The 13,220-nt window shown below is 51.5% G+C and overlaps 1 protein-coding gene and 1 long non-coding RNA gene across 2 annotated transcripts in view; one reads left to right on the forward strand and one right to left on the reverse strand.

Moving 5' to 3' along the window:
• The window catches only part of ITIH5 (inter-alpha-trypsin inhibitor heavy chain 5), a 264,995-nt gene that overhangs the window by 208,162 nt on the left and 43,613 nt on the right, over positions 1–13,220 (forward strand). The window contains exon 9 of the mRNA XM_069229267.1: positions 8,479–8,788. Coding sequence (XP_069085368.1) covers positions 8,479–8,788 — 310 coding nt within the window. The remainder of the gene's footprint in view (positions 1–8,478; positions 8,789–13,220) is intronic.
• The window catches only part of LOC138288064 (uncharacterized), a 150,899-nt gene that overhangs the window by 47,393 nt on the left and 90,286 nt on the right, over positions 1–13,220 (reverse strand). The window lies entirely within an intron of this gene.

Consider the following 13,220-nt stretch of genomic DNA (forward strand, 5'->3'; position numbering starts at 1 on the left):
GGCATAAAAATCACCCTTCACAGTGGCCAAATCAACCTCCTCAGGGAATATAATGTAACTCCGCATGTGTTTCGTCAGGGCAGACAACACTCTAGACAAAACTTTGGAAAACATAGGCTGAGACATTCCAGATGACATGGCCACTGTTGTCTGGAATGAGCCACTTGCAAGAAAATGGAGGACTGACAGAACCTGCACCAGAGGGGGAATTCCTGTGGGTTGGCGGATGGGGGACATCAGGGCTGGCTCCAGCTGGGCACACAGTTCATGGATAGTGGCACGGTCAAGTCGGTATCGTAGTATGATGTGGCGTTCTTCCATTGTCGACAGGTCCACCAGCGGTCGGTACACGCGAGGATTCATCCTTCTCCTCACAAGTCCCAGCGGACGGTGCCTAGGAATGACGACATGGAGCACAGAGTCAAGCCAATCACTGGTACGTTCACCACAGCTTGCATAGCACACGGTTATCTATGTTTTGAAAGGCGTGTATGTGTGGCAATGCAAGGCCTAGGCCTGTGTGTCGCAGTAGAAATTATGCCATGTGGGCCCTTGAAATGGCGGCTGCCTGACCTGTGAAGTGGGACAATGGGATGTGAGGTCAATGCGCTGGCGGAGCACACCGTGGCGGTAGGCGGTCGAAGACCGCTACATGGAGCCGCATTGGTTAACATTGAAGCCTATGGGTTTCAGGAGCCAATGACGAGGTGCGCCGGCGGTAGCAGTACGCACCGCCGCGGGCGTGACCGCCATTTTCTATCTGCCTAATCACTCGAGACGTGATCATCCACAGGAGAGGACCTATACTGCAAGTGCTGCTGTGACCTCGGTCTGGAAGTGACAATGGCTGCTGCGACTGGGGAAAGGGCCCCTGCCTTCACGTCTGAAGAGTTGGAGAAGCACCGTGGATGGGGTCCTCCCCCAGTATGCGTTACTCTACGGTCCTCCAGACCAACAGGAAAGTACACCGGGTGCACATGGAATGGGCGATGCCTGTGTGGAGTGGGGTGGATGTAAGTTGGTGGGGTGGGGGGCGAATGAGGAGTGCAACGCACGACAGATGAGAGCATGTGCCATATGGCAAGGTTGGGGAGGGGGGGCCAATCACATCTAACATGCAGTAAGTTGATGAATGTTTCCTTCCCACCCTGTACATGTCACATAGGTCAGCGCCCATCAGAAAGTCGAGATTTGGCGTGCCATCGCCAAGGAAGTCCGGGCCCTGGGGGTCCACGTCAGACGGGGCACCCACTGCCGCAAGAGGTGGGAGGACATCCGCCACGGAACCAGGAAGACCGCCGAGTCACTGCTGGGGATGGCCTCCCAACCTAGGAGGGGTGCCAGTCGTACCCTGACCCCCCTGATGTCCCGGATCCTGGCGGTGGCCTACCCTGATTTGGATGGGCGCTTGAGAGCATCACAGCAGACACAAGGGGGTGAGTATCAGCACATTCTGCTATCTTTCTGCGCAGTGGAGGCGTCTGGGTGGGGGAGGAGGGTTGTGGGTGACATTAGGCCAGGGCGCTTTCTGCAGTGTAGTCCTCTCCCTTAGGCATGGCCCTGTGCTCCCGGCCCCCACCTCTGTAGGGTGACAAGTACAGCTATTGATGGTCCAGCCTCACACATCTGCGCGTTTGTCCTCTCTTGACCTGTTGTCTTAGTCAGAAGTACTGAGTAGTGTACCCCGAATGCGCGGCTTAGTGCATGAGGCTCCTGTGTCTGTCCTCTCCGCCAACGGTGTTGACATTGCATGCACTCAACCTGGTCTTCTTTTTTCTCCCCCCACCCTTCTTCTTCATCTTCTTGTGCATGTGTGCATTAGCATCATCAGGCGGAGGAGATTTGGCATCGGAGCGCGAGGGAGCTGCAAGTCACAAGGCCCCGGTGGGCCCAGGAACAGACACCGAGGGCACCAGTGATCCGGAGGGCGAGGGGAGCACCACAACGGGGACCGGTGGTGAGAGCAGCGACACAGACACGTCCTCGGATGGGTGCTCCCTAGCGGTGTCGGAAACATCCGGGACCCCCGCCTCTACAGGTACAGCCGCCACCCAGCGCACCAGCCCCGCCCTCCCTGCAGCCCCTCAGCCTACGCTCCGTGCCCACTCGCCCAGGAAGGCGTGTGTCTCCTTCGCCCCAGGCACCTCAGCCCCTGCCCCTGTCACCCCTGCTGCCCTCAGTGCGGAGCTCATTGACCTTGTGAGGACGCTCATTGTTGGGCAGACTACCCTTTTGAATGCCATCCAGGGGGTAGAAAGGGAGGTGCATCGGAGCAATGCCTACCTGGAGGGCATTCATTCGGGTCAGGCTGCCCATCAACGATCGTTCACTGCTCTGGCCTCAGCACTGACGGCAGCCATTGTCCCTGTTTCCAGCCTCCCTCTTCTGACTGCCTCCAGCCTGTCTCTGTCTCCTGTTCCTCAGCCTATCCCATCCACACCATCTGACCAGCCTGCACACACCTCAACACCCAAGTGCAGCTCATCCAGACACAAGCACCACAGATCCCACAAACACTCACCCAAGCAACACCCAGATGCAGACATTCCAACAGTCACTGCCACCCCTGTGTCCCCCTCCTCCTCGTCTCCCTCCTCCCTCCCTGTGACATCTACACTCACACCTGCATGCACACCAACATCAGCCAGTGCTTCCATCACCACCACACCCTCCTGTACAGCCCGCACGTGTGCAGTCACCACCCCCACTGCCATTTACACGTCCCCTGTGTCCTCTCCCACTGTGTCTGTCACCCCCTCTTCCAAGACACACAAACGCAGGCAGCCACCCACCCAACAGCCATCCACCTTACGACAGCCTACAGCACCAGCACCTTTACCCAATGACAGCACACCTGATTCTCCTACAACCACATCCTCTTCCTCCACTCCCATCACCACTTCTCCTACCCTTTACCTTGGCCCTAAAAAACTTTTCATGGCTAATCTTGACCTCTTTCCCTCCGATGACCTACCCCCTCCATCTGCAAAGAGTCCCAAGAGCACCACAGCCACCACCAGCCCAGCTTCGGGTGTCACTGTTGTGCATGGGTTCTGGAGTCCACCCTTTGCCAGCAGTGACACCTCAATCAGCAGCAAGGACACATCCAGCCCCCCCCCGGCAAGAGGACCAGGAAACACAAGGGCCGCCGTGCGAGGACTGACACGGCTGCCCCCAAGGAGCAAACTTCGCCCACTTCACCAGCCACATCATCTAGGGGAGGCAAGGGCCCGAGAGCCCCATCTAAGGAGCGTAAGGGCAGCAGGGCGGAGAACTCAGGCAGCAGGAGCGCGGAGCAGGTGGGCCCCACATGCCACATCCCAGCTGGAAAGGAGGACACCAAAGGGCCCAGGACTCCGTCCCCGAAGGGTCCAGAAGCATCACGGTCGGAGGGCGACTGAGCAGGGAGTCCAGGCCAGGTCTGGCTCCCTTGACCTACTGGATGTGCACCACTGAACAGGGCCCGCCGTGGAGAAGAGCACCGCTGAACAGGGCCCGCCGTGAAGATAGGCACCGCAGAACAGGGCCCCGCCGTGGAGAAGAGCACCGCTGAACAGGGCCCCACCGTGAAGATAGGCACCGCTGAACAGGGCCCCGCCGTGCAGAAGAGCACCGCTGAACAGGGCCCGCCGTGGAGAAGAGCACCGCTGAACAGGGGCCCGCCGTGAAGAAGAGCACTGCTGAACAGGGCCCCGCCGTGCAGAAGAGCACTGCTGAACAGGGCCCTGCCGTGAAGATAGGCACCGCTGAACAGGGCCCGCCGTGGAGAAGAGCACCGCTGAACAGGGCCCCGCCGTGCAGAAGAGCACCGCTGAACAGGGCCCCGCCGTGCAGAAGAGCACCGCTGAACAGGGGCCCGCCGTGCAGAAGAGCACCGCTGAACAGGGCCCCGCCGTGGAGAAGAGCACCGCTGAACAGGGCCCCGCCGTGAAGATAGGCACCGCTGAACAGGGCCCGTCGCGGAGAAGAGCACCGCTGAACAGGGCCCCGCCGTGCAGAAGAGCACCGCTGAACAGGGGCCCGCCGTGCAGAAGAGCACCGCTGAACAGGGCCCCGCCGTGGAGAAGAGCACCGCTGAACAGGGGCCCGCCATGCAGAAGAGCACCGCTGAACAGGGCCCGCCGTGGAGAAGAGCACCGCTGAACAGGGCTCGCCGTGGAGAAGAGCACCGCTGAACAGGGCCCCGCCGTGCAGAAGAGCACCGCTCCGCTGGGCCCCGCCGTCTCAAGCACCGCTCCGCTGGGCCCTTCCTCTCAAGCACCGCTCCGCTGGGCCCCGCCGTCTCAAGCACCGCTCCGCTGGGCCCCGCCGTCTCAAGCACCGCTACGCTGGGCCCTGCCGTCTCAAGCACCGCTCCGCTGGGCCCTTCCTCTCAAGCACCGCTCCGCTGGGCCCTTCCTGTCAAGCACCGCTCCGCTGGGCCCCACCGTCTCAAGCACCGCTCCACTGGGCCCCACCGTCTCAAGCACCGCTCCGCTGGGCCCTTCCTGTCAAGCACTGCTCCGCTGGGCCCTTCCTGTCAAGCACCGCTCCGCTGGGCCCCGCCGTCTCAAGCACCGCTCCGCTGGGCCCCGCCGTCTCAAGCACCGCTCCGCTGGGCCCTTCCTGTCAAGCACCGCTCCGCTGGGCCACGCCGTCTCAAGCACCGCTCCGCTGGGCCCCGCCGTCTCAAGCACCGCTCCGCTGGGCCCTTCCTGTCAAGCACCGCTCCGCTGGGCCCCGATGTCTCAAGCACCGCTCCGCTGGGCCCCGATGTCTCAAGCACCGCTCCGCTGGGCCCCGCCGTCTCAAGCACCGCTCCGCTGGGCCCTTCCTCTCAAGCACTGTTTATGGTTCACTGTGCCCACCATGCCTCCTCCTTGAGCAGTGGACACTGTCATCCACCAGATGGACTGTGGCTTTGCACTCCCCAGGATGGTGAAGTGGGCAAGCCACCCACTGTAGAGACTTGAGAGACTGTGGCTTTGCACTCCCCAGGATGGTAAAGTGGGCAACCCACCCACTGTAGAGACTTGAGAGACTGTGGCTTTGCACTCCCCAGGATGAAGCAGTGGGCATGGTAGCCCCTTCGTGGATCTGGCTTCGTGGACTCATGTGGCTGTGGTGCCTCCCCCTTCCCTTCCCCCTGAGGTGCCTGTAATTTTTTTCATCAGATGCCCCTGCAGTGCTCTCTCCAAAGGACTCAGGTCTCCTGTGTGGGCTTTTCCCTTGTGTCGCTACACTGTAGCCCACGGACTGTTCCATTTAACTTTCATGTACAGGACTAATTGCCTCGGTTCTCCATGGCAGTGTACATAGTATCATTTTGTTATGGATATTTTGCATAGTTGATCGCTCCATATCAGAGTCTATTTTTTATAAAAAAATTTGTCCCAAATAATTTCTGGCTTTGCATTCTTAAGGGGGGTTTGGGTGGTGTCACTGTGCATTGTTGCTCTGCATTAGTGTGTACATAGTTTGGGGGGGGTCGCATATGTGTGTGCCGTAAGCTTCCTTCCTCCCCCCTCCCGTGTGTCGTAGGTGCAGTACTCACCATTGTCGTCTGCGCCGGAGTTCGTACTCGTGGTAGATGAGAAGGTAGACGAGAGCAGGTAGGATGTTTAATTCGGGTTCCATGCTGTCCTCCTTCCTCGTGGAGTGTGTTTTGGTGCGCGTTTTCCCGTTCGTAGTCTGTTTCCGCCGTGTTTTTATCGGCGGGGCTCCCGCCCCGGAAAAGGTGGCGGATTGGTGAGTTGTGATAGTGTGGGCGGTACATTGTCTGCCGCCTGCCTGTTGGCGGTGACCGCCACGCTGTTTGTCTGCACCGCCGCGGCGGTCGGAGTGTTAACGTGGCGGGTTGTGTTGGCGGTTCCCGCCAGGGTCAGAATTCCATTTTTTCGACCGCCGGCCTGTTGGCGGGTTGGCCGCCGCTTTATCGCCGACCGCCAGGGTTAGAATCACCCCCTATGATCCTAAATACATCCTCTGTCTGCCCCCATTGTAATCAAGACACGAATCTCTTGCATATGCAATGGGCCTGTCCCTCCATATCCTCTTACTGGGCATATATCAGCGAAGCTTTATCTGAGTTTTCTGAGCTTAATTATTGGCACAGAGCAGAACGCTGCATTCTTGGGCCATACCCCAGGCCCAGGGGTCATAAAGTCTTAACACGCTTTGTTGATCTGGTACTCCTAGTTGCAAAGCGTCTCCTTAGGAGACGCTGGAAATCTCAGACAGCATCCCTTATTCCAGAATGGTGTGATGAGGTGATGTGATGGGGATCGGTGGAGAATGGTGCCTTGCGCACAGAGGAATATAGGGGCTTACAGAAGATACCAATCGCCATGGAATGGGATGCATTACTCGAGGCCTTTGCTGCCCAGGAGTCTGTTGAGGTTTAACCTGGCTTGCAAAGATCCTTTTCTATCCTAGTTCATATTCTTAATAACGTGTCAGCACTGACTTGAGTCAAGAGGGAAATGCCTCCACAACACCCTATGGTGTAGCAACATTATACTATGAGGTATAGGTTATAATTTATAATGCACTCTGACATCATGACTAGTTCCTAGAGGAATAGCTAACATTATTACACTGTTTACCACACAGATGTATACAGCCAATGGCTTGATATGAATATATACCTGTATACTTGTGACGATGTATGATTTATGGGACGTGTTGGGAGGGTGGATTGGGAGTTCATTGCTTATGATAAACCCAACTGATCTTGCCAGGCTCAGGTATTCTGGAGACATATCTTCTTAGACTGACTCTTTATCCTTACCTGGAGTCTTCCTTTCCCTACAGTAACTTTGGCCCGAAAGTTCCTTAGTCTCAACACCTGCAGCCCTGCCCATTACCAATCATTGGTGCACCAACTCCCTTCAGCCATAGCCTCTATTGCTGTCTCCTGGTTGACCCAGTCCTCTTTGACTATCTTATTGGACTTTTGCCTGGCCCTATTAATTATTTCTGATGTATGTGAGATTGGATGTTGTTCTGAATACTGAAACTGCAAACTTTGCCAAGCAGGTGCCATGTATGTTGTGCCTTCTCGACAAAACCTTTTGTTTTTCAGAAACAGACTTCCGAAACGGGGATTATTGCTGGAAAAACACAAAAATAATGGCCCTGTTGTACAGAGAGCGTTCTCCCTGTGTGAAAGGGCCATTGGCCGATTTCCTTTTCTGTGATCACCATTCATTGCATCATGCCGTGGGACAGGGAAGTCAGTCATGGCCACTCTTCCATAAATAGGGGTGGGCAAAGGCCACTCAGTGGCAGATGAGTAAATTGTTAAGGGCAACATGCGGCTGTGCTGACAGAAAGCCAGAGGTTCACCGATCTCTAAATTGCATGGGTGAGCTGGAAGTTTGTGGAGGCAGGATCAATCACGATCTACAGCAGTGATACTCAAAGTACAGCCCGGGGGCCGCATGCCGTCCTTTTGACCTTTGCATGCGGCCCCCAGGGCAGCAGTAGCACTAGGTTGCTGTTTACTGGACTTAACAGGCAATACTTTATTTAAACACTATTGAAGATAAAGAAGTAAGGAATTTGTCCTGAACCGCTTAACTGCAGGAACACTTTCATTTTTTTAGTAAACCTTGCAGCAAATGTCTGCAACTATGAAATGGGTTCTTAAAAATTCAAAAAGTGTATTTCATTTACATGCAGGAACATTTCATTTTACTACATCAGATGATATCAGTGCATGGAGAAGTATTTTTTCAAGAACAATAGATTTCAAACATAAGTTCAGAAACATTAATTGTTACCCACACCTTGATAACAATGCCAATAGTGAATTGAGAGGCAAGTCATTTATCTGCACTCTTTGATTGGCCTCATTTGCTATTATACATGAACAACTTCATAGTTTATTAAATCAAACACAGGAGAAGGGTTCACACAGTGCACATACTGAAGTCATGCATTGTGAAGTCATCCTACATATAACAATGAAGAAAATGAAGGGAACGTGAAATAAAACAATTGCCTAGGATCACACAATTTGGTAAAGTGGGGAAGTTGGGATTAATGCCACATTTTCTGGTTTCACATTGAGCGATTCAGCCACTAGATCTATATGCTTTGCTGCCCCCTATACCCACCATAATGCCACAACACCTCCCCATCCAGAGCTCACTCCTCCCTTCGATCTCCACATTGCTAGCATCAGTGCGGCCCTTGGTCACACCACCGACCAAACTTTGTGGCCCCTGGGAAAATGTTTGTGAGTACCCATGATTTACAGTGATGTCTCTACCCCACAGAACTCTAAATGACTTCCTCAGTTTTATGCATGCAATGACTGAATCGTTTCTGCCCCTATTGCTCTATTCAAAGTGACAGCCCAATTCTAAACTGTGCTAGCCCGTTCCTTGATACTTTCCTCTTAAGACTGATTAATGCATAATTGACTCTAAATTCCATTACTTTGGCAATAAAAAATCAAAACACTACTTTTGTTTTCCTTTAATCTCTTCACAGGCACTAATATCAATGGTGCAATCCAGACGGGTGCGAAGTTGCTCAGTGACTACATAACTCAGCATGGCCGGCACGAGCGCAGTGTGTCACTGATCATCTTTCTGACGGATGGGCGGCCCACGGTTGGCGTCACACAGACGTCCAGCATTCTGGGCAGTACAAAGAACGCCATCCACAACAAGTTCTGTCTGTTCAGCATTGGCATTGGGTTCGACGTGGACTACAAGCTTCTCGAAAAGATGTCACTGGAAAACTGCGGCATGATGCGGAGGATCCAGGTGGAGGAAGATGCTGCAGCACAGCTGAAAGGGTTGGTACGGAAGAGGGGGGCTAATACGACAACGATTCACTTAACCTTTGCCCCCGTAATGCTATAGTCACTTCAGAATGTTGGGGGCAAAGCAGTCACTCTCCGCTGAGTGTGCTTGCTTTTTAATTGTTATCACACATACGCAGCTCTTTGCAGATGCCCATTGTATGTAGCACTCAAAAGAAACATTTATGACCAGGTTTGGTAGAAAATATAAACGAGTCCTACGGAAATGAAGCACTTTTTTCAGGACCCCACGACGTAGACAAGTGGGTGAGCTAGCTTAGAAATCGGGTCTCCTTGTAGATTCACAAGTGTAGATAAAGACTGCATCTTTTGCAAGTTTTGCACGGCTTATGATGTACAAACCTAAAGAGTAATGCAGAAGAATAAACCAAGGTCCAAAATGAACAGTAGCATTCGTTACATCACCATTGGATCAGTGGCAAACGTGTTTTATGACCTTTGAACATTAGGATATTTTTGGAAATAAATATATTGCAGAATTTAACTTTTTCCAAGCAGTTTCTAGTCCATCAGTATTCATATCAGTCATTAACTAATTAGTGAACGCAGAATATTTGTGCACAGCTGTCTTCAGTATACACCAATATTAAGTACCTATGCATATTTGATGCCCTGCTGTGCTCAGTAACCATCTGCATTCACTGTGTATGCGCACTTAGGGCCCATCAGCTACCTTACCCATCATTATTTATTTCCCACCTGTAGTCGTTGTTCAATAGAGCTGAATGACCAAGAGTACAGTGCCAAGTAGTAAATAGAAAATAATGCACATCAATATTCAATTCCTTTAGTATCCAATCCCCACCTATATACATTGCTATTACTACTGTGCACCCATCAATGTTTTGGGTTCAGTGCTACTCACTAATTGCCTATCCATGCTCAGTGTTCTTCAGGGTTCAGGGCCCACCAGTGACTTGACAATCCTCATACGATGTTGTTCGGTGTTCAGTGTGCATCAGTAGTGTGCCAGTTTGTGACCCTGCATGCTCCCCGTCTGAAGTAAAAGCATGTAAACGCCTAACACCTCGGAAGCACCAATGTTACATATGAACTCCGTTCCATGTCAGGATTAGAGTTCACACAACAGCCAACTTCCACCGGCAGGATAGCGCCACATAACACTAGACCTGGCTGCTGACAGCTGCTTCAAATGGTTTCTCAGGGTTAGCCTACTTGCACTAAACTTTGTGGGGTAAAATAAACTTAAAAAAGCTAAAAGTGACACAAAAAAACTGAAAGTGAGAATTTTCAGCAATATTTGGTAAGGCTCATCAGCATTGTGATAATCCATACACAGTGTTCTTCAGTGTTCAGTGCTGACCGGTGGCATGCTAATCTATATATGATGTCATTCAGTGTTCAGAGCCCATCAGTAGCATGCCAGTCTATGTACTGTGTACTTTAGTGTTTAGTATCCTTCTGTATAATATACGTCCATATACAATCTCCTTTAGTGTTCTGTATCCATCCATAGGGTGCTAATCCATATACAGGTTCCTTTAGTACTCCGTGCCCAGTGAGAAGTGATAATGCAAACATTTACATCAAAGACAATAGTGAAGTGCACAGTTGCCCAGGGACTATTGCCTGCTTCCCTCCAGGCAAACATATACACATGTCCCTGGTTCAGTTAATCAACAACTTTAGCAAGAGAAGACCTGCCCTGGCAGTTCGGGCTGGACTGTTCCCATGGGAAACAGGGTCAAGACTGATTTGCATATGGCTGGGTCCAAACTGGAATGGCATGGGCAGCAAAAAAACGATGGATTAAACCCAGATCTGTGACTGGGTGTGAGTGTTTGCATTGTCAGCACTCCGTCCATCATTCTTTTGTGTTGCTAATGTCGCCCTAAGTGGGAAGGGTATGCCCAGACGTGGGTCCCGTGCTTCCCATGCCACTGGATTTAAGCTAGCCTGGCTGATGAGGGGTGATACCCCGAAACCGGTCCCAGGATGCTTGTTTCCAGTCCAGAGAAGACCTGGCCTGGCAGTTCAGGCTGGACTGTTCCCATGGGGAACAGGGTCAAGACTGATATGCATATGGCTGGGTCCAAACTGGAATGGCATGGGCAGCAAAAAACGATGGATTAAACCCAGATCTGTGACTGGGTGTGAGTGTTTGCATTGTCAGCACTCCGTCCATGATTCTTTTGTGTTGCTAATGTCGCCCTAAGTGGGAAGGGTATGCCCAGACGTGGGTCCCGTGCTTCGCATGCCACTGGATTCAAGCTAGCCTGGCTGATGAGGGGTGATACCCCGAAACCGGTCCCAGGATGCTTGTTTCCAGTCCAGAGAAGACCTGGCCTGGCAGTTCGGGCTGGACTGTTCCCATGGGGAACAGGGTCAAGACTGATTTGCATATGGCTGGGTCCAAACTGGAATGACATGGGCAGCAAAAAAACGATGGATTAAACCCAGATCTGTGACTGGGTGTGAGTGTTTGCATTGTCAGCACTCCGTCCATCATTCTTTTGTGTTGCTAATGTCGCCCTAAGTGGGAAGGGTATGCCCAGACGTGGGTCCCGTGCTTCCCATGCCACTGGATTCAAGATAGCCTGGCTGATGAGGGGTGATACCCCGAAACCGGTCCCAGGATGCTTGTTTCCAGTCCAGAGAAGACATGGCCTGGCAGTTCGGGCTGGACTGTTCCCATGGGGAACAGGGTCAAGACTGATTTGCATTTGGCTGGGTCCAAACTGGAATGGCATGGGCAGCAAAAAAAACGATGGATTAAACCCAGATCTGTGACTGGGTGTGAGTGTTTGCATTGTCAGCACTCCGTCCATCATTCTTTTGTGTTGCTAATGTCGCCCTAAGTGGAAAGGGTATGCCCAGACGTGGGTCCTGTGCTTCCCATGCCACTGGATTCAAGCTAGCCTGGCTGATGAGGGGTGATACCCCAAAACCGGTCCCAGGATGCTTGTTTCCAGTCCAGAGAAGACCTGGCCTGGCAGTTCGGGCTGGACTGTTCCCATGGGGAACAGGGTCAAGACTGATTTGCATATGGCTGGGTCCAAACAGGAATGGCATGGGCAGCAAAAAAACGATGGATTAAACCCAGATCTGTGACTGGGTGTGAGTGTTTGCATTGTCAGCATTCCGTCCATCATTCTTTTGTGTTGCCTCAGTTAATCGACAGCCTTAAGTTTCATTAGCAATATTACGAGACTGATGCTCATGCCTTGCTTAATGGAAAGCTTTGTGACTGGATCCTGCTGTTAGAGAGTGGCTAGTTCAGATCCAATCTCAGATTCAAGAGAAGTGACTTTACCAAATTAGCAGTAAAATCAAGGTTATAGTGCCTCAGATTCATCCCATGGACGCACCTTCCTTCTAAATAGTCTCTGCTGTACATCCTTTATCTGGTATAAAGTAACAACTCGAGCATTAACAGTCCATGGATACCCTTTCCCATCTTCTAGTTGAAGATCGTTGTTGTTACTGGGTATTTACATCTGATTAGACCCAATCAAATCTCCTTCGTTCTCCAAAGCAGGGACTACATTGACTTGCTGCAGGTTATCGGGTTATAAAAGGTTCTCCCGTTTGCAGGTTGAGGCTGGGACTGTTATCATTTCATGAGGATGACATTTGACTGTTCCCTTTATCCTCCAAGAAATGTAGCAAATAAAATGTTCGGGTTACCTGAAAAGCATCTGCCCAGTATCAAATATTTTCCCCTTACAATCAGTACATGAAGTAGTACCAAAAGAAGCTTTGGGGATTAAAACTGTCATCAAAAAAGGAGGGTTTCCCGATGAAAATGTGAGTATTCACACCTTCTAGGGGACAGGCACGGAGGTGGGTTAGAGAGAGAGAGAGGGCATCCCTGGCATGCGCACGAAAGACTGGATATTGTCTACATTTTCAAAAGTATTGAGAATACATATTTTCTGTTACAAGTAATGAATTTGATATTAATATCCTCATAAATAAAATAAACCAACCCAAATCCAATTACTGAGCTTCATTACATTATCTCACTCAAAATTCTTCTCTCGGTGGTGGCCATTAATATTATTTCTTCCAGCATTTATTGTCCTTGATGGCATTGTCTCCAATTTGGAGCCATCTGATGTCATTACATGTGCCTGTCATGTGCATGTTTACCCCTCTTACATTAAGAAAACACCCATCCTTCAGTCAGCTGGTCTAAAACAGAACAGTCCAGTGGCCACAAAGTAATGTGTTTAGCGCTATTAATAACACCCTGAAAATAAAAACACCCACACATGTACTAACTCAATACTTGGAAGAGTGGATGATCCCAACAGTTGAGAAAATATGCAATACATGTCTCTGGGCTGAAGAGTTAGAATGACCTTCCCATGGAACCAGCACAGTGAGTGCTTCAAAGAGCTTGAAAACATCTGGCAGTGGAAATGAAAGGGTCATTACCAAT

Source organism: Pleurodeles waltl, chromosome 4_1 (genome assembly GCF_031143425.1).
Source record: "Pleurodeles waltl isolate 20211129_DDA chromosome 4_1, aPleWal1.hap1.20221129, whole genome shotgun sequence".
Taxonomy (NCBI): domain Eukaryota; kingdom Metazoa; phylum Chordata; class Amphibia; order Caudata; family Salamandridae; genus Pleurodeles; species Pleurodeles waltl.